Raw genomic sequence first — 21,096 nt, forward strand, 5'->3', positions numbered from 1 at the left:
ATTTATTTTTTTTGATTGGGTGATGAAGACTGAGCGGCTTATTTCTGGAAACCACCTGTTTGTTCTTCCTGTTTGCCTTTAACGTTTCAATGCTGCATGTGTCGAGCATATTAAACAAACCATAGACGAGCTGCATCAGCCATCAGAAAACCACAGCTGAGAGCTGTGTTGCTGCTGACAGCCTCGGTGATTTATGGATGTTTCCCCCTCCTCTCTCTCTCTCTCTCTCTCTCTCTCTCTCCCTGCCTCGCCTTCGCTCTCTACTCCACGCGATGGATCAGCTGATCCGTCACGTGACTCGCCCTTTTGCAAGATGGAGTTAAGCGAGTCTGTGCAGAAGGGGCTGCAGCTCCTGGCCGATCAGTCCACCGTGAACCACAGCAGCTTTCAGGTGCTGCTGGATGTCTCCTTCCGGGGACTGCTCTCCTCCCGGGCCGACCCCACAGTCCTCGGTGAGCCGATGTCTCTCCCCCGCCACCGCCGCCGCTTTTGTCTTCGCTCCTTCTTCCGGTTTCTCTGTGTCTAGACTCGAGGTTTGCGGGTTTTGACGGAACTGTAGCGTCCTGGATTATACACGTTCACGTAAAAAAAAAAAGAAAGAAGAAAAAATCTCGTGTGGTGCGAACTGGGAGCGCAGTTTTAGGTGTTAACGCGCTCTTTGAGGGGGTTTCTGTTGCTTCTTAAACGGCCACCAGGGCTACATAACACATCACAAGATCATCAGACTGAAGTATTTCAGTAACAATCACTTGGGATTGAAGTATTTTAACATAAAATGGACGATCTGATCTTGCACACATTTTAGCCCGCTCTGTTTTTGCTGGTCGACTTTAATTTTCGAATAAAATCTACAAATTACACCAAAAATAAATGATTAAAGTGACGTTTTTTTTTTTGTTTTGTTTTTTTTTGCGCTCCAGTGTGAGAATTGTTTAGAAAATGAAATGTTCGCCAGCCAAACAAAGAAATGACCCCGGACCCCTCCCCAGCACTCCCGGCTGATGCAGCTGAGGGGTCCATTCACATGCAAATCGTCATTGATTTCCATTCTGCGCGTCAATCTGGGAGAACCCCGAGGAGAGGAAATGGATCGCATTGGCACCAACATGATTCCAGCAAACGTAGGAAGAGAGATGTACGCTTCATCTCGCTTCACTGTCCCTCTGGTTTCAGATCAGCCCGAGCTGAAGCACATGGACAGGATCCTGCTGAAGCAGAGCCACGCAGCCCTGACCACCTTCATCCTGGAAGCGGTCAAACACAACGCCGACAAGTCCACGATAAGGTAAGGCAACAGCAGACCCGTATGGAAATCAGAGGAGCTGATGGGATTGCTTTAAGGTACTCTGATATTTCATGTTGCATCATGAAACACTGCAGGTCTGCAGCAGTGGACGCAGAATCTTATCTTCTTTTACTAGAAATGTCTTTTTGCAGGAAAAAAAAATACAACAAAGGAGAGAGATTCTAGAACAAGTGGAGTTGCTTGCTCACACCGTTTGGCTGCATGTTGTTAAGTTATTATGTATGAAAAGAGGAACAAATGGAGGGAAATGTGCTGACTTTGCATTAAACGTTGACCAATGATGACCTTTGTTTGTGTTACACTTTAGCTTGCAAACTTTTTGTGGTTTATGTTAAAAACTCTGACGTTTAGGACGTCTGACATGAACTTGTATGAGAACACCTGTCTCTGTGCATGTAAGGGACAACAGCTGTGAAAACTTCAGAATTGAGGTGTTTCTTATGGAGAAGCATCGATAAATCAGCGATTGACTGTCATTAGTGAAAGGGAGACCCAACACTAGGGGGAAGAAAATCAGTTCTCTACCTCTTCACTAATCGAATCAAAACTAAAAACTCATTATTTTCAGGCAACATACACCAACAGCAGGTTACCTGACCCATTTTTGTAAAAATAAAAATCAGGTGAGGGTCAGTGACTCGCTATGTTCACTCATCGTTTTCTGATGGATTTAAAACTGCTGCCTCTGTCAAGAAACCCCCAGAAATGAATGATGCTGTTTTCTCGTTAAAATGCTTTGTAATTGTAAAATAAAATTGGAATTGGTTAAAAATTGCAATCGGATTTCAAATGAAATCAGAAGTCGGTATTGAAAACGGCTGACTGGTTCATGTCTGATTTGGTACTTGTCTTGTGGTTTTCTCATTCTAAAACCAGATGTTTGGCACAGACTGCTGTGTCGTTTCACAGTGTCTCAAAGTTTCATTCGTAATCTCAAATCCTTTGTTCTGCTTCAACTGTGTGAAACTATTCTGTAGAAATGAAAAAGACATTTCTGTGCCAAACAGAGCACATAAAAAAAATAAAATAAATAAATAAATAAAGGTGTCTCAATTGGGTTTGTGTACCAAAACAAAACCACAACTTTCCCTGAATTTTTGGGAAAAAAATAGCAATAATTTGTCTGCAAGTTTTAATCTGACCAGAACAGATAGATGGCCCAAAAGCTTTGGAAACATTGTGGAAAACTAAGACGTTCATTGTTGGTGTGTGTTTTTTGAGATCTGACCCAAAGTTAGATTCTTCTTGACAGAAATACACAAAATGCTGGAACATATCTTGCACTTCACAGTCTGGTATAAAGCTGATTAAAATGGCTTCATCAGAACATTTTAACATAAAGAAAAAAAACCATTCAAATGAAAATGAATAACATGATTTAATTGCTGTTGCTTAAAACACAGCAGCACCGAATATTCCGTCTCCTGTTTTATTAATTTAACATCCTGATTGTGGAATTTGTGATAATATATTACTCAATAATAATACTCAATTTATATATTGAGTTTGCTACATTAAATTATTTTAATGGGTGGTGCTCTTTGGTTTTCAATAGCATGACTTTCAGTTTTTTTTTTTTCTTTTTTTTTTAGGATTGGAAATGATTCCAGGCAGCCATATTTGTTCCTCTTTTAAGCAAGGTCAAGGTGTAAAAGCCTTCTTTCAGCCAGCTGACTGGCAGTTGGCAGCAGCAGTTGGGAGAGGATCAGTGTTGCGTACGATTCAAGCGCTTTATGTGGGACCCTATCAAAGTCAGCTTAAACCACCGTACTGGAAAACATTTGAAAACATTTTGTTCACCTTGATACAGATAACCAACCCATGCCTCCCGCAGATATGGATGAAATTCAAGTTTTCCGGTCAGATTTGAAACTAAACAAACATTTCTAAGAGATGCTTTAAAATCAATCTATGCAACTTTCGGATTTCCTCGTGAGAAAAAGTGTTATTGGACTTCAACTCCTGCCTGACAACAGCATAATCTTTTTGCTTTGCTTAATAGGCTGCAGATCGAATGAATTGTGTTCTGCCAGCTTAATATTTTGCAGTCAGATGGTGTTTGTGTGTTTTCACCCATGAACGCTTATGTCACAGTGCTGAAGCTTTTCCATTGGTCGAGATGAAAGTATCACAAGCAAACATTTATGAACATTTATGAGGAAATCACCTCTTTGTTTCAGTTCCAGATTCATGTTCAGCACCAAGTTTTCCAAATATCATGTTCATTTAGAAGAAAATAGGAAGCCGACGATCGCTACAAGTTAACATTTTCTGTAGAATGGTATTAAAGAAAAACGTCTTAGCAAAAGCAAATAATAATAATAAATATGTGAATTTAAGTGTCTCTGTTTCTTTCTTGCAGCTCCTGCCTTGAGGAGCTCACATTCAGCACAGACAGAATAGAAATATTCTTCAGCACATATCAGGTCACATCATGTTGATCTTAATAAATAAAAATAATATATTTAACAACTGCAGTTTTGACTAACTTGTGTGGGTGGTAAACTGGGGTTTGCTTTGTTTTACAGAAACATAAAAAAGACATAGAGCATCTGTTGAGCAGGTAAGAATAAAAACTGGAGATTCCCGCCCCCCCTATTGCTGAACCGAATAAAGTTTTTGAAAGACTTTTGTGTCATGAAAAAATGAACTTAGTGGTGGAGATGAAGGTGTGTGTGTGTGTGTGTGTGTGTGGGGGGGGTGTAGATCAGGGCTGAGAAAGTATAATATCAGCAAACTGGTCTGGTATGAGATTTGGACATGAGAACCAAAGCAGATGGATTTACCCTATAAATTTCCTAAACCCACAATTTTCCCCCAATAAAGGATCCCGAATATTAAAAAAAAATATTAGACATGAAAGAAATTGCTAAATATATTTTTCTTATCGGTGTATTTATTTTTGTTTTATGTGGTCTCCACTTAAAAAAAAAAAAAACAAAACAAAAAAAAAACTTTCTGGATACGCCCCTGGCAGATTGGATGAACCTATAACAAATTTATAAGCCATTCGATTAATCAAACTGTACACAAGTTGCTGCAACAAGCTCTTCCCTCTTTTAACTTTCCCCTCTTTCTAGCATGGGCAGACGTCCACCTCACATTAACGACGTATCATGGCGTCTGCAGTACCACATGAAGGTACAGACGCGTTGCGCCAGAACCTGTGCTCCCGCAGTTGTTTCTGCACCATTTGTTATGTGACGCTAACAGTGTCGTTCCTCCTCTTCCTCCTCCTCCTCCCATCAGAACGGGCAGCTGGATAAGATCAACGAGCCTTTCTACCTGATCTCACTGAACACGGAGGTAACTGCTGCGCTGTTCTTCTGCTTTCCTGCAGCTCGTGTACGAGTGCGCAACAAACAGCTATATTTGCTTATTTTATTTTATTTTATTTATTCTTTTTTGTCAGAATGAAGGATCCTCGGAGGATATCAACTTCACCTGCACAACGGAGCAGCTGCAGGTAACAGAAAAAACACGTTAAACAGAGTTTAATTGTCGGAAAAACATAACGAATAAAAACTCATCCTACTTACGAGATGTCTGTCCTGTTTGATGCTTTTTTGGGGGGGAGATTTCAAGCTCACAGTATTATTTGTGCTTGTGGAATGGAAGTAGGAGCTGAACTAAATTGAATTTTAACCTTCTTCCTGGTCTGTCCGGCTTTTATTGGGAATGTTTCCCGCTTTTCTCTGCCGCTCCGAATTTTTTTTTTTTTTTTGCTGGAAGTGACCCCGTGTTTTTCTCTATTCCAGGATCTGGTGTCAAAGTTGAAAGATGCTGCCAAGAGTGTGGAGAAAGCCAGTCAGATGTGACGCCCTGCAGCTACAGCGACTTCACTAACTTTTTGTTTATTTGTTTTTTTTAATATTAGTTCTTGTTTTGTACACGAGTCTACATAACGTCACGCATGTTTGTGAATAAAATCTGAAATTTGGGAAAAGAAAAAAAAAAAGTGTGTCATTTGAGTCGTGCAAAACCTTGACATATTCTCAACAACCTTCTCATCCGACACGTCGGTATAGAGTTTTGATTTTATTTTTTCCACCCTGAAACGCTGACAAAAACTTGGGGGAAAAATAATGACTTTTTTTTTTTTATCGTTTTAAACTGTAGTTTGATGCCTTTACCGTTCACTTTCAAGATGCTCGGAGCCAAAACCTTACCGATTAGTTGCCTGGAATTTCATCCCCTTTTCCCCTCCTAGTTTACACCCACATCAGCTGCAGCTTCAAAGCTCCTCAGTTGGAGCTGCACAGCGGCTCGGATTCCATAAACATCCCAAATTCCTCCATGCTCAGCCGGCTGCGAGCAGTATCAAGACTTCAGATGCTTCTAGCGAACGCGGTTGTGCGTTTTATTTTATTTTATTTTATTGTTTTTACGCGAACCTGTGGGGGGGAGAAAAATGTTTGACGCCATTTGTTAGTGCGTCGGTCTTTAATAAAGCAGCTGCCTTCTGCCACAGCAGTCTGCATGAGGGCAGCCGCTTGTGCTTTGCGGTTATTTTTAACACCAGCGAGGCTGGGGCGCGTTATAAAGTAATCGCTCGCATGCTACGCACGCCGATTGTGGCGCAAAGTGGTCAAAAAGTGCGTGAACGTGGATTCGGTGAACTCTAGAATCACGTTCCCGGAGGAAAAAAAAACAACAAAAAACCCACTCCGACAGCGAATTTCTCTGCGCCTTTAAGCGACCGCTTGCTCGCGTTTTATGCGCAAATCGCAGCGTCTTGCGTGGTTTCGCTTTGAGAGAGGGAAAAGAAAGAGAAACGCACTATCATGTGCACACCTTTTGGTTTTGTTGTGTTTCGTGTCACCCACGCAGAAGATTTTTTTTTTTTTTTGGGCAAACGTTCATACACCGACAGTAATTCCAAGGCACCCTTAAGCAAAGAAACCACGTGACCACGGGGCGGTCGAACTACAAGCCATTTTGGGGACTGTGTCAGTTTCCACGGAGCACACGCACATACACACACACGGAGAGAGAGAGAGAGGGAGAGAGAGAGAGAGAGAGAGAGCTGCGTTTCAGCTCTAGAGGCGAAGCGGATATTTTGGAGGCAAAGTTATCGGTGCAGAAGTGGACGGCTGTCGGAACCGAAGCGGCGGGATTTGGATCCGTTGGATCGGGATACGCACGGCGCAGGAGGCAACGAGGAGTTTTGTTCCCCCCCCTCCGCCCCCCCTTCCTCTTCTCGCCTTGGCGCATCTGAAATGCGCTGCGCTCCGCCGTGCGCTCTCTGCCACTGACAGCGTCTGCAGCTCTGCTTCAAGATGGCGGCTCGGCTTCTATTCATTTTCTGCTGATCTGCCTCCCAACTTTCATTGTCTCCGCCACGTCGAGAGCCGCCGATCGCCAGCCGAGCCTGCAGGTTTGTCCCCTTCCGTCTCGTCTCTAGCTAGCAGCGGTGAAAGGTGACGATTAGGCGGTGTGCTTTTGTGTTTTTCTACCCTCTCTCTCTCTCTCTCTCTCTGTGTGTGTGTGTGTGTGTGTGTGTGTGTGTGTCTGTCTCTCTCCCTCCGCGCTGATCCGATCCAGCGGTGGATGTGGAGCTCTATCACCGACGTGGAGCTCAGTGGGTCTCATGCGCACTACTTTTCTTCCCCCCTCCGTCTTCCTGCAAAAACAGATCAGCTCTCGGTCATAAAAGCCAATTATTGCGCACTCTCGCTGGCGGACGCGTGGTACAGAGCTCGGTTAACTGGCTCTAAAGGCTGGTCTCGGTTAAGGTTTGCTTTGCGTCGTTTGGATTTATGTAAAGTGGGAGAGCCGAAGCGAACCAAGCTGGGTCGGCTGAGATGGCAGTGCCAGCAAGTGCTTCAAACGCTCCGTGTGGGCTCGGATTTCCACACAGGGGCTTCATTTTATAGAGGTGGGATGGTGGAAGGGTCCCGAACCGGGTCCCGTTCGACATTTGTGTGAATTCGACCCGGTTTCGGATTTTTGAACTTAACACGGATGGCTACCGGAAACGTGCCGTGGAGGTGAAGCGTTTCATTTGTGTCTTAATTATTTCATTAGCGGTGATCGATAGATGGTTGATTGTTGGAAAATAAGAAAGCGTGCGTGTTTTTCAACTGTTGTGTGGTGGTTTTGTTTGGATTGGATGGTTAAAGTTTGAGTAAATTAAAGCAAAAAAACGCAGAGCGAGACGTCGGGGTGGATTACAAAGAGGTGGCTGAGTCCTCCAAACCAGTCAAAGCGTCTATTAAATTTACACGAACTGTAGCCAGAACAGGATGTTTGTTTTATTTTATTGACGTGCAATATTTTCAGCTTTCATCCAGCTTCATTGCATGTCCACGGTGTGTCTTATACAGTAGGCTATGCTGACAAGTCTCCTCTATCACGCGGAGGAAAAAATGACCAGTGTTCATTAAGAAAGCTTTAATGAGAAAGGGAGGAAAAAAAACTAGAATATTTTTTAATTGTTGGTTGTTTCAGGTTAACATCCTTGGTATACATCATGAAGTTTTGTTCAAATGAACTGAAGCTCCAATAAGTTGCCATTTAGTTTTATTTTTTGTATATTCCACTTTGTACATCCAGTCACAGCGGCGGACACGAGCTTTAGTTTTTCCTGCTGTTTTTGTTCATTTCATTGGGTTCCAATTATTATTTCAAAGTACTGTTGAGCTGTGACAGCCAACGGTGCCGTTTGAGGACAAACGAGCAGCATCTCTTTGGGTCAAATCTTTTGGAAATCTAGACTTGTGCGGATTTTTTTTTAAGACTTACTCTCCATAAACTGCTGCATTGAGTAAATTAATTTGAGTCGGAACGGTGGATACAGTTGGGAGCTAATCTTCCTACTTATCCTCTGTGAGTGGAACCATTTATTCAGAAATAAACTTTATTTATTTATTTTTTTTTGGGGGGATCGACTCGAAGTCATGTCATAAACGGGAGCAAACAGCCCCGCTCCCACAGGACAGAGAAGGGAGAACAGTTGTCCAAACACCAGGCGATCGATTAATGGCGCAACAGGCTCCTCCTTGCATATATGCGGACATTATCCATCATTGTGCGGGTCTGTGGCATCCATTGGAGCCGAGATGCTGTCCAAACTTGCCCTGTCAGGGGTCTGGTGAGCCTCAGAAACGGTTTGAGAGAAGTCTGACGCGCAGCCTGGCATCCTGGTGCTGATGGTGGGCAAGACTGGCTCAGTCAAATCCAGTATTTTTTTTATTTATTTATTATTTTATTATATTTATTTTATGTATTTTATTTTATTTTTTTCCAGAAAACTATGACCTCTGTTGGCTTTGCATACACTTAGTGACAACTTTTATTTCTGGGCGGGGAGCTAACTGAGGAGTTCATGTCGACATTTAGTTTACATTTGTGTTGTTTTGCCTCCAATCCAGCATAAAGTCTTAAAGCGTAAGCAGTATAAAAACAGAGCTGGCTCCATGTATAAGCAAACTAAGCTGCTGGTTAGAGCTCAGGAGGGTATGTATGTCATAACTTGTTTACAGTTTGTAGTGGATCAAGAATGAGCCGACTTATAAATGCCCTGTATTATTTCAAAAAGCCTATTTAAAAAGAACTTAAAATGGCTGAATCTGAATTATAGTAATGCATATATGCTTAAGATTTCATTTGTTATGGTTGTAGAGTCATTTATTTTTTGCTGTCACTTTAACTGGTTCTATTTTTGCTGTCTGTGCTGGGATCACACTTCATACTCTAAATGTTTGCAAGTGAATAGAAGCAAGTTTAATGTAATTTTCCTCTTTGTGCCTCTAAGTACGGCTGATTAAATTTGACACATCCATCCCAACACCAAGTCTGTATTGAAACATTGTGACTTTTTTTTTTTTTACCTCATCTCCACAATTTACAGCTTTTACCTAACAAACTACGTTATCCCAAGTATTTTTGTATGAAATAAAAGAAGCAAACTGACGCAAACAGTCAATTAAGGAGATTCACTGTTGGGTGCAGTTATATGCACAATGAGTAAACAAAAAACAAAAAAAAGGTGGTGCTGTGGTGGCTATGTTGCCCCCCAAATCAAATTCTTCTAAAGACTGAATTGGACCTTGGGTCGGCACTGCCGATGAGCTTTACCCACAACTAACTTCTGTGAAGTTACTTGTTTATAAAACAAATATGCGCTGAAAGGTAATGGCCAGGCTGTGTGAGAGGCTGAGGCTGGTTCTGACGCAGAACAAATGCAGCCTGTGTTCCAGTTTGCGGGTTTAACTTCGGCGCAGCCTCTGCTGTCTGGCCATGTTGCTGCTGCTGCTGCTGCACCGTGCTTATTATCGCACACACGCCATGAAGCTAAGCACTGCTGCTCGAAGCGAAGCCGTTCTCCGACTGGGACACCGTAGCCTATAGCTCTTTATAGCCCAAAAGCTTCGGGTTTATCCGGGGCTTCAATGCGCCCCCTCTCTCTCGTAGGAAACCCCGCAGCCCCGCCGAACCGATATGAGCTTCTCTTTTTTTCCCCCCCTCTACAAAATGGCAGCCGTGCTGTCGGCAGCCTGGCAGTCCAGCGGCGGAGGGGACGGAGAGAGACTCTCGGTCCCTCCTTCCTTCTCCTTCCCGCTCAGCTTCACCGGCAGCTCGCCGACTTTTTGTTTTGGTTCGACATCCTGCGTCGTTCTGGTCACTGGCGAGCCGCCACGCGAGCTCAAAGCAATGGGAGTTGCCATAGAAACGGTCAGGTTTCGCCCCCCTTTACCCTCGCACCCGTTCGCCGCCTGTGTGGCACACCTGACGCAACTAGCGGGAGCCTGGAATCATCGCTCCCCGGTTAACCCTCGCTCGGGCTGAGAATCCACATTTTCTCAGCAAACTATGTATATTTCTATATGTTAAGCGGCATTTAAGGCTTTGTTGCTGGATTGGTGCGATTTATTATCGGTGACAAACACTCACTAGGTGTAACTTCTTCTCCAGCTGTTTGACAATTTACAGCAAATTTTGACACAACAAATCGCATAAAAACACACACACACACACACACATCTAGATTTGGTAAAAGCTGACAGGTTGACGCATCATTTTTTTTTTCTTTTTCAAAATTTTAATCACCTCGACATTTGGATCCTGCCTGCCCCGTTGCTTCGTTGTCATGCCTGCTTTAGATGACGGTCATATAAAGTGACACCGATTTCCCCATAATCTGATTGATTTATGATATTTTACTGCCTCCTCGCTGACTGAATGCCATGTCACTTGCCCATCAATCTGCCACAGAAGGAAAAAAAAAACCCTCTCCTTGGTTGGTTATTTTTTAATTAGCATAAAAGATGGTGTTGATTTAACACAGTCAAGCAAACATCTTTTCCCATGCAAATGGTGCTCTGGACCATCCAGACTTTGGAGGATGAATCACTCAATTAAAACATACTTTGGGGTTTTGGTTTGAATATCATAATGGAAAGGCTATACAGTGAAGTGACTCTTGAAAATATTTTTTTAAAAAGTATTTCTAAAATTGTAGTTAACAATAATGGTCATTGTTCCTCAAATGGTCAACATTTCTACTCGAATAGCATTTGCAGCAGCCATCCTGACACACTCCCTCTTTTCTTTCCTTCCCATGCAGGATTTTTCTTTTTCTTTCTATCTTTTTTTTTTGTTTTGTTTTTGTTTTTTTGTTTTGTAAAGTTCTACCAACATGCATCGGACCACCAGGATAAAGATCACCGAGCTCAACCCTCACCTCATATGCGTCCTCTGTGGAGGATACTTCATAGACGCAACCACCATCATCGAATGCCTCCACTCTTGTAAGCACAGTTTGTCCCTCAGCCAGATTTAGCACCCTCATTTTTTTTCTGACTGATATTTTCTCTGTTGCAGTCTGCAAAATGTGCATTGTGCGCTACCTGGAAACGAGCAAATATTGTCCCATCTGTGATGTACAAGTGCATAAAACAAAACCCCTGCTCAACATTAGGTGAGACAGAATTGTGTTGAAGTAGCTTTCCTTGACACGTTTTGCCCCTGGGTGTGTCTTTTTGCTATTAATCGCAGATGAAAAGTGCTATTATGTTTTGCAACTCTTCCTTTTTGACTTGCCCTTTGTGCGGATGAATCAGCCATTCATTGTCATATGTATAAAGGCTGTAATTTGTCTGCTCATTCAACGCATTCAACCTGCTGTGTCAGTAGTTTGTGTTTGAACATGACAGGAGTTTCTCCAATCTCTCTGCAGATCTGACAAAACTCTGCAGGACATTGTGTACAAACTGGTTCCAGGCCTCTTCAAAAGTAAGAATATTCGAATCTCTTCACTGTGCAAAACAAATCTACAGAAGTGGGAGCTTGTGAACGCTCTAGAGTAATGAGTCCTACAAATATCAACATTTAGGCAGTATTCATACTCCGGTGTGGATCACTTTTCGTAAGGCTGTGAAGTTTTTAAATGCCACATTTTGAGATTTCAAAGTCAAGAAGCAATTAGAAGCTGTTCTGATTTCAGTGCTGTGGTGAAATGAGAAATTATGGACACTGATCAAAGATGTCTTGTCTTGTCTGATGTCTTGCAAAGTGCTATTGGTAAAGAAAACTCAACCAATACGTGTCCAACTTGTTTGAATTGTGATGTTTTTGCACTTTAAAAACAAAAAAAGAAAAAAAAAGAGATTTTTTTTAAACCCCTTCAGATTTGTTGCCATCTTTCCATAATGTTGACAAATGTTACAAAAGACCCAAATTATTTCCACAAGTCATCCCATTTTGCTGTGTTTAATGGTGAAATTGTTGCTTGTAACTCACCCTGGTAGCATTTCCTCTCTTTAAGAGTCTGTGAGAAGTACAGCTGTACTGACTTGTCTTCCTGAATTCGTGCAGATGAAATGAAAAGAAGGAGAGACTTTTATGCAGAGCATCCTGTAGATGGTGAGTCAAAGATCCAGCCTTTTTATATAAAGTGTGAATGGTCCTCCTTATTTTTCCTCTGTAACCTGTACATTTTCTTTGTCTATAAAAGCTTCCAATGGTTCACATGAGGATCGTGGAGAGGTGGCGGACGAGGATAAGAGAATTATCACAGATGACGAGATCATCAGCCTCTCCATCGAGTTCTTTGATCAGACCAGGTGAGCTTTTGTTCTGAAAGTACATGAAGACATAATTAAAGCTATTTAACATTTAGTTCATTTGCAGGTTATTATCTTTCTCTGTTAAATTGCTCCAAAATGTTACTTTTACGTTGGTAATTTATCATTTGTGGTGTCTGGAAAAAAAAAAAAAAATCTGTTTGGATTTTATTATATTTGAGTATTTAACATATACTTGCATACATAAAGGGAATACATAGTGGTATTTGTTTAAAATGTAAAAGATTTGTAATTTACAAATATCACTTATTATAATACCTAGTGGATTTTGTCCAATGTGTCATTTGTAAAGAGTCCTTTTTGGTTACCATGGGAAATTACATAAAAATTAATGCAAAATCATGACTATTGCTTTTTTTTTATTTTTATTTTTTACATTTTTGAAATCAAAAAAGAAAATCATACTTGCTGAGAATAAAATGGTAAAAACTCTGATTCTGAGAAGCATTGTATGTTGACTAGTTTAGCTTCAACAAGAATGTAATGGAAGTGTGTGTGTGTGTGTTTATTTTTAGACTTGTAGGAGGGGTGGAAGACAAGCAAACAAAAGATCAGGTATGCATCACTGATTTAACAACCTCTCTTCACAGAATATCCAAAATAATAATAATAATAATAATAATAATAATAATAATAAAAACACTACCTGTTAAAAAGAGCAGCCATGTTGTTCCTGCAATGCAAATATTTGCTGTTTTTAAGGTGGACCAACCAAATGGCTACCTTCTTATAATTTTTTTTTCCAATTCTTTTAGCACAAGATGCAAAATAACTCTTTATATATGGATATCTGCAGGTGGCTAACAAGAGGTACTTGCAGTGTCCAGCCGCCATGACAGTCATGCATCTGAGGAAGTTTTTGCGCAGCAAGATGGACATCCCAAACACATATCAGGTCTTTTATATTGTGTATTTTTCTTATTTAAGCTGATACTTTCATATAAATACAAATTGCAAAATCTTTATTTTTTTTGTTTTGTTTTTTTTGCATTAAATTTGTTTGCATTCATTTTGTGTGACCAGGTTGAAGTCATGTATGAAGACGAGCCTCTCAAAGATTACTACACATTAATGGATATAGCTTATATCTACACTTGGAGAAGGGTAAGTGGTGTCCTTGGACGTGTTGTCGACATGCTTATTAAAGTGTTAGTCCTAAAATATACAGGCAGTTATATCATATTGACAGTTAAATTTCTGTCCATTTTTAAGGAAATTTAGGCATAATCCAATCCAATGGAATATGCCCAATCCTGTTATTCTAACACATTTTTATAGATATAATTAACTGCAAACAAACAATAAACTATTCCCCCTTTTTATGGCCAAGGTTTTATCGGAGAAGATGTAAAGTATAAATCTGGTTGTGACATTATTTTAATTTATTAATATTTTGACTAGAAGCTATGGTGCTAATGATTAGGCTCACTCTGGAAAAAAAATGCTTTCCAACCCCCTGATGAAATTTAGAAATGCTTGGAAAAGTGTCCAGATTTCCCCCGCCCCCTATTAACTAAAATATATCAAATTGAAATGTCTGGGATTTGTTGATTTTGATTTTGTTTTAGATACTATCTATTTTGGGTTTTACAACCTAAATTCTAACTTATTTGTCATTTTAGTTTTTGAATTATTGCTTAAAATAAACTCAGCTGTCCCTTGATTTCAGCAGAACTCCTGAACTGCTGTTTAGATGCCATGTAAATCTTTTTTTTTTCTATTTTGTGAAATGAGGATATCACTAATCACAAAGTAGTATTTATTCAATGAGAATCTTTTCTGGATTTTTAAATATCTGGATATTCAAGATGCTTGGAGAATAAAAAATAAAAAATAAAAATGTAACAATTGATAACAAAAACCAACTAGGCAATGTAATCAAATGCTCAACTTATGATAGGTGGGAAAATATGTAAAATAGAATCTAGAAAATAATTATTTTGAAGAAGAAAAAAAGTAGGGACCTTGCAGGCTAAATATGTGTATATTTTTGTACATGCAGCTGATGTTTATCCAATATTGGTTTTTTACTTGGAAAGCTTAAACTTGTAAAATTTTTTAGAATGTAACTAAAGGGTTCCATAAATTAATAACATGTCATAGACTGTTTTGAAGTGTGTGTGTGTGTGTGTGTATATATATATATATATATATATATATATATATATATATATATATATATATATATATATATATATATATGTTTGATTTTATATCTGTATTTGAAGAAATACAAAAAATAAACGATGAGAGGGAGAAATCTGACTTATGCAAATAAAATTCTAAATATACCACAAATCGTGGTATATCGTGCCTATGTGACTTTATAGAAATTCAAAAATCCCTAAGGAGTCAGTATTTATGTTTGATAAGAAATTAAGAATTTTGGGAAAAAATATTTAGATAATCTGCTGAAAGATCCATGTTTTGAACATGCAATTTTGATTAACACTTTTTGGTAAGTGCTTCCGAAGTTTTATTTAAAATAAAATAAACAACTAAAAGAAAAATAACCATGTTTTTTATGTAAACGATGCACTCCTGGTAATTTATTTTTAGGTTTCATTTTCTCCTCAACTCCCTGCACAGAACGGACCCTTACCTCTGAAGTACCGGGTCCGACCCAACTGTAAGAAAATGAAGGTGAGCCACCCCCAGCAGGAGGGTCAGAACAATGCCAGCAGGTCCGGTCCGGAGAGCGACTCTGCCAGCGACAAAGCAGGGAGTCCCGTCGGGGCTCCCTCCACCTCCTCGTCCCTGCCAAGCCCCGGAACCCCCGCGCAGTCCCCGCACCCTCAGCTCCCTCACGGCCCGGGCAACAATAGCAGCAGCACCGTGAACGGAAGTTCAGCTGCTGTCTCAGCCGCGGCAGGAGCTCAGAACCCGAGCCGGTCCTTCAGCCAGTTCAGCGGCGGCAGCGGGGGCGGCAGCGGCGGCAAGCCGCGGAAGGTGTCCTTGAACGGCTCGGCGACTTCGTCCGGATGACGCGGGGCTCCGGAGCCGACCTGCCAACGCCAGACTCCCGCTCAGCTCCTACATTTTCCATGCCAACGTAGTCCCACTGTGTAGACAATGTTCTCTCTCTTTCTGTCTCCATTCGTCGTTCTAAATATTATGGCATCATTTGTAAGTTTAAACGTAGTGGAATCAGAGACATTTCAAGATAAAAAAAAAGAAGGATGAGATGGGAAATTTAGTCTGGAAGGAAAATGTTGGAAGGGGAGGAGGGAAAGAAGAAGAAAGTTGGATAACATGTCTCTCCCCTTTAAAAGCTACATCTTTATTTTACAGGAGTGACTGAAGGTGACACTTAGATTTTGTTTTATGTCTCTTCAAATTAAAGGTGTTTCTCATGATTAATTCATGTGTGTTGGGATACTTTGAAGCACAGTTTAATGCGCATGCTCATTGTGACTTTTCTGTTCAGGAAGAGGCTTCAGGGTTCGGGCATGTCCGTCCCTTTTCTAGAGTTTTTGGACATCAGGAGTTTCTGAAGCGGGAAGCATCAATGGGAGAAAAATAAAAGCATTTCTGCCTTTTACTGGAAAACAAAAGAAAAGACACCCTTCCTTGTAGCTGGACTCTTCATCCTTCACGTCTTTTAAAGGTTTCCGCGTGTAAATAGAGACAAAGTGCATATTTAATCAGCCATGGTGTTATTCTCTAACTGCCCTTTGTTCTAAAGGAAGGACTTGGCTTCATTTCATGACAAATGTTTTCATGTCTCTGTTTTCTGTATTTGTATCGCTCAATTGTATGAACAACTTACCGTATTGTTACTGTTGCACAGTATAAAACATCTAAATAAAAACATTTTACACTTATGCAGAAAACGCACGCCTTTTATTCTGTTTTTCTCCTTAAACATGGATTTGCACGACAGACAAAAATAAATAAATAAATAAATAAAATAATACAATAGAATCGAAATACAAAAATGATTAATACAGGTACGCAGCAGGTTCGGTTCTTTCAAACCGAACCTGCGGTTCCAATACGTCACCGCGGAACGTATTGGGTTTTATTTTTGGCTTATGAAGTAGCTCCTCACTCTCTGGAGGAGTTAAAAGTGAACAAGCTTTTAGCTCGACTTTTCAAATGAAATAATCATGTTTATTAATGCAAAAGAAACAATACAGATGTAAACAGTGACGTATAAAAAATGTTGAGTAATTATACTCAAAATTGCATAAACATTAGCTCATATTTTGCAGAGATCTTTGGCTTCCCACCTCTGAAGTCTTTCTGTCATGATTCTCGCCAGTCTGCCTGCTCTGTTTTCCTCCATAGCTCTCACCTCCCCAATCATGCCCATGATATCGCGCTGCAGTGCAATCAGGTTCAGCTGTTCACCAGCAGCTATATTCAGCACTCAGGCAGGCAGACGGTGCCAGATTTTTGAAGGCCTTTGGTGTGAGTTTATTTTATTTTATTTTATTTTATTTTATTTTATTTTATTTTATTTATATAGCACATTTTCAGCAACAGGGGAATACAAAGTGTTTTACAGGAATTAAACGTAAATACAAACAAAATAACAAAGCAAAGTTAAGAAGAAAAGTAATCTACTGTTGATCTAAAGTATAAACTAGGTGCTTCTGTTCAGGGTTGCTCAGTATCCTCTGGTCTAATTGCATTTCTGGGTTGGAAGAACAGGAGTCTATAAAGTAGTCTAATAATGTTGATCCAAAGTATATAAACTAGATACTCTTATTCAGGGTTGCTAGATAAGTTTAAGTAAGTATCCTCTGGTCTAATTCCTTTTCTGTGTTGGAAGAATAAGAATCTAAAACATGTATTGCTAAGGAGGTTTTTCTGGATCCTAAGTTTGTTCTGGGTTGCTAAATTAGTATCTTGGATACTTATTCTCTCTTACTTATTTTTTTCTTATTCTGGGTTGCTGGAAAAGTATAAGTAAGTATTCTCTGGGCTTTCTAAGTGTGCTGTAAATTTGTAAAAAATAATGAGTACTCCACAGTTTATAAGTAATAATAAAAAAACTAAGTGTTCCTGTCCTGGAAGATTTTATTTATTGATTGATTGATTGATTGATTGATTGATTGATTGATTGATTGATTGATTGATTCTAAGTTAATTTCATTATTATTTTTGGGTTGCAATAATAGGAGTCTCTCTGCTTAATAATCTAAAAATTAATCCAAGAAGTAGAAAATTGGTCTAAATAGTGAGTACTCTACAGTTTCTAAAAAAATAAAATAAAATAAAAAAGCTAAAGAGTGACTAATCTAATTCTTTTTCTGGGTTAAAAGTGAGTACTCCACAGTTTCTAAATAATAACTGTTAAGTAGGATGAAAAGACAACATAGGATACGGCACATATAGAAAGGCAAAAACATGCTGACAAACGCGTTGAGGTCAGGGACTGTGACCAGCTTGCAGTCTGTTACAGCCTGTTCTTCCAAATAAGGTCTCTGATAAAGGTGGAAATATCAAGAGCGAGTCATTAAGAGTTCAGCCATAAAATCCCACGGGTGACTTCGGGAAGGTGAAGAAATGGGAAGGAGCAGTTTGTTTATATAAATTCCAGGAGATTCGAGATAGCCAGAAGGCCACATGGGACATACTTAAAATTTCTGTCTATCCTAGAATCTTTCACCGGCATATCTCTTATATAGATCATCCACTGATTCCATCCCGCCAGTGAGCTTTTGAGTCATCGGTAGCTCGGCCAAATCCGTCACAAATTTGTCGATAAGCCTATCCATCTGCTCCAAACAACAGAAATCCTGTTATCATGAATAAATCCAGGGTGAATCTATCCAGTCGGGTGTGTCCACGTAGGACAAGAGGGCTCTCCTGTGTCCAGTCTTCTTTTTTGAGAAAATTGCATCAATTGCATTGGTAGACCAGTTAACCAGATCCATAATTTATAGATTCGGAGGATGTGCAAAGAAAGACTCCAAAAAAAGCAACACAAAAACAGAGCAAGCCGGTCGTGATCCCCACCCCGGAAATATGTATGGGGTTCCATTTGTGTCAAAAATAAGTGGGACTGGGAGTTTGTAAATGACAAATGACCTGAGTTTGCACTCTAGCACAATTGGCAAAGTCTCTTCTTTCCCTGGTGAGTCAGGATGGGAGTACGGGGGAAGAGGCAGCCCTCTTCCCCATCCTGGAAAGTGAAAGGCGGGGTTAGACTTAGACGGTGAAAGGCGGTTAGACGGTGAAAGGCGGGGTTAGACTGCTCTAACGTCAAGACACTCGGACTCCTGTCAGCTCCGTGTCCTTGTGAGGATTTGATGCTTTCTGGAGTTGGTGACGGAAAGCAGCCGAGGTAGTTGGATGAAAAACTACCTCGGCTGCTGAGATCGAAATAAATAAAAGGCCGGGAGGAAACTTTGTGTGGACTCCAAAGTTTCCTGCTGCCAGGGTACGTGACTCCATTCTCTCTACAAATTACAAATATTAAAGGGAGCAATCAGCAGTTCCTAACTTGAAACTCGGCACATGATGGACGGAGAGAGAGCGAGAATCAACGCTTCTGCACAGAACATGACACTCTGGACTATCACCGGTTCTCGGTTCCGAGTCCATCTGAACTACGACGAGAGACACGGACTGATGCTCGCGCTGGACCTCCCAGGACAGGTTCGGTCTGAGATCCATCTCTCCAGGCTCCTCGTGTTAATGTGGAACAGGTTCCGCTTCAGAGGAGAGCAGCTGCGTCTGGACTGATGGAGACTGAATAAGTTGCATGAAGCCTACGTTCAGCATGATGAGGATGCCGCAAATGGCTTCCGGACGCGCTACATGGCAGACGTTCCAATTCACTTCAGTGTCCTGGATCTGCTTCTTGGATTCTGGAAACACGGATAAAACCAGACACTTTCTATTTTTCCTCGTTATTTCTGCGCAGCGCCATTTGTTGTTGAACTTGCTGATGATTGGCACTTTTGAGAGTTGATTAGTTGAACTTTCCGAATGATAATGTGACATAATCTGACATTTGACACGGTGAAAATTAACTGCATTTTTAAAATAAAGCTTCGTGTAAATCATTGTACTTTGTACTATTTCACGTTTTCTAGAAATTTGGCTTAATGAAATAAAAGAAGCTTTCAGGTAAGGTTTATTTATTTATTTATTTATTTATTTATTTATTTATTTATTTATTTATTTATTCAAATACACTCAAGTTAGAAAAATCCAAGTCTTCGAAAAACTTATTTGTGATAGGAAAAATGTTGCGGCAACCTTAGATTGAGAAAGAAGTCAGATTTTTAGTTCCGTGTTATATGACGCAAGTTTTTCATCACAGAAATCAATACAAATATATTTACTGTACATAATGTGTTTTTATTAGGACAAAAATTTCTATTAAAGGATAAGAGATATTTTTTTAAATTAAATTTAAGTATGTTTCCACAATTAAGCTTAAGGTAGTTACGATATATTGCTTTTAGATATGTGAAAATAGGTGAATAATAATAAGAGGCTGCGGTGCAGTTGGTAGCACTGTTGCCTTGCAGAGAGAAGGAAGAAGATCCTTCTCGTTGCCAGACTGTCACCCAATTTCAGTATTGAGTCATGGAGAGGATTTGTTTTTTTATTACTCATCATAAAACGAAAGACAAATATGGGCAAATGTGCATGAAGTACACAAATGTCCACATTTACCACTATAACCGCCATAATCTCTTGTAAATGACTCATTTGTTTTATGTACTCTGCGTTGTTTAATGGGTAAAAGGAACCAGCAGACGAGGACCCATACAGGGTGTTTTGGGCCTGTATGGGTCAGATTTATTCTGTTCAAAACAAAAATGGGAATTGCTGTTCAAAACAGCAGTTCCCAGGCTCCGACCTCCCCACACAGACCTTTCCTCAGCGCAGCTCGGCACGAACCATTTGTGTGCTTCAAGAATGTGCATAAAGCACATGGTTGTCATTCGTTTTGTTTTTCTGTGTGGAAAAACAAAAATTGGGCGGATTGAGCGAGAAAGGGCAACAAAGCTATCAGCGTCAGCGGGCTGTGGGATTAAACAATAAAGAGCTCTAGGAGTGTCCCTATGGGGATGGTTGTTCTCTGTTTTTCATACTTTAGGGTGTCACTTTGACGAGGGGCTCTTTACTTTGCATGTGCCGTTACTGGACGCATTTGTATAATCAAAATGTTTAATAACACACTGAAAATACATTTCTGAGAGGGTTTCTTTGACATCCACGCACACTTTGAAGGTAATTGTGACACTATGGCCATCTCTCAAGATGAAGGTCTGAAAGAGTGTGCTCTGTTCCTTACAGACTCCTGTTCTTTATTTTAGGTTTTGAAACAATACAAAATCCAAACATATGTCATGTGGCTTTAAAATTATCGTGAGCTACCACCACCAACATATATTGGTCCCAATCCAGCCCTGTGGTTACTGCTGCTAAAAAAAATCCCCATTGCATGATGCTGCCAAGTGCCAACCCCCATGCTTCACTGTAGCAGAAATCTTGTTTTTCATGTCTGAGAGTCCTTCGGGTGCCTTTTAGCAAACTCTAGAACGTCTCCCAGGTGTCTTCAAATTAAGGAGTGACTTTCGTCTGCTCACTCCATTCGGGATTGGTGGATTGCTGGAGAGATGGTTGTGCTTCAGAAAGAGGAACCCTGGAGCTCTGATAGCCATCGTGTTCTTGGTCACCTCCCCCGGAATAATTTTATTCCTCCCCCATCGCTCAAGTTAGACAGTAGCCAGC

At 40.4% G+C, this 21,096-nt stretch overlaps 1 protein-coding gene across 1 annotated transcript; it reads left to right on the forward strand.

Annotated features, from left to right (window-relative positions):
* The first annotated feature begins 263 nt into the window (after positions 1 to 263).
* bmi1a (bmi1 polycomb ring finger oncogene 1a) lies at positions 264 to 16,218 on the forward strand. The gene is made up of 19 exons (XM_016669334.1): positions 264 to 452; positions 1,174 to 1,285; positions 3,669 to 3,732; positions 3,835 to 3,869; positions 4,387 to 4,447; positions 4,556 to 4,612; positions 4,719 to 4,772; positions 5,065 to 5,120; positions 5,533 to 5,623; positions 9,722 to 9,987; positions 10,937 to 11,058; positions 11,132 to 11,228; positions 11,487 to 11,542; positions 12,125 to 12,172; positions 12,264 to 12,372; positions 12,909 to 12,948; positions 13,190 to 13,288; positions 13,417 to 13,497; positions 14,983 to 16,218. Exons 1-19 carry the CDS (start codon positions 314 to 316, stop codon positions 15,376 to 15,378), a joined length of 1,983 nt encoding a protein of 660 aa, XP_016524820.1. The 5' UTR covers positions 264 to 313; the 3' UTR covers positions 15,379 to 16,218.
* The last annotated feature ends 4,878 nt before the right edge of the window (positions 16,219 to 21,096 follow it).

The sequence above is a fragment of the Poecilia formosa genome, unplaced genomic scaffold (genome assembly GCF_000485575.1).
Source record: "Poecilia formosa unplaced genomic scaffold, Poecilia_formosa-5.1.2 Scaffold22, whole genome shotgun sequence".
Lineage (NCBI taxonomy): Eukaryota > Metazoa > Chordata > Actinopteri > Cyprinodontiformes > Poeciliidae > Poecilia > Poecilia formosa.

What these genes read in the sequence shown, in the direction of transcription:
- bmi1a (XM_016669334.1), top strand. Translation starts at nt 314, where the DNA reads ATGGAGTTAAGCGAGTCTGTGCAGAAGGGGCTGCAGCTCCTGGCCGAT. An exon ending in GTTGCCATAGAAACGGTCAG is followed by an intron (nt 9,988 to 10,936) that starts GTTTCGCCCCCC and finishes TGTTTTGTAAAG; the next exon opens with TTCTACCAACATGCATCGGA. An exon ending in TGCAGAGCATCCTGTAGATG is followed by an intron (nt 12,173 to 12,263) that starts GTGAGTCAAAGA and finishes TGTCTATAAAAG; the next exon opens with CTTCCAATGGTTCACATGAG.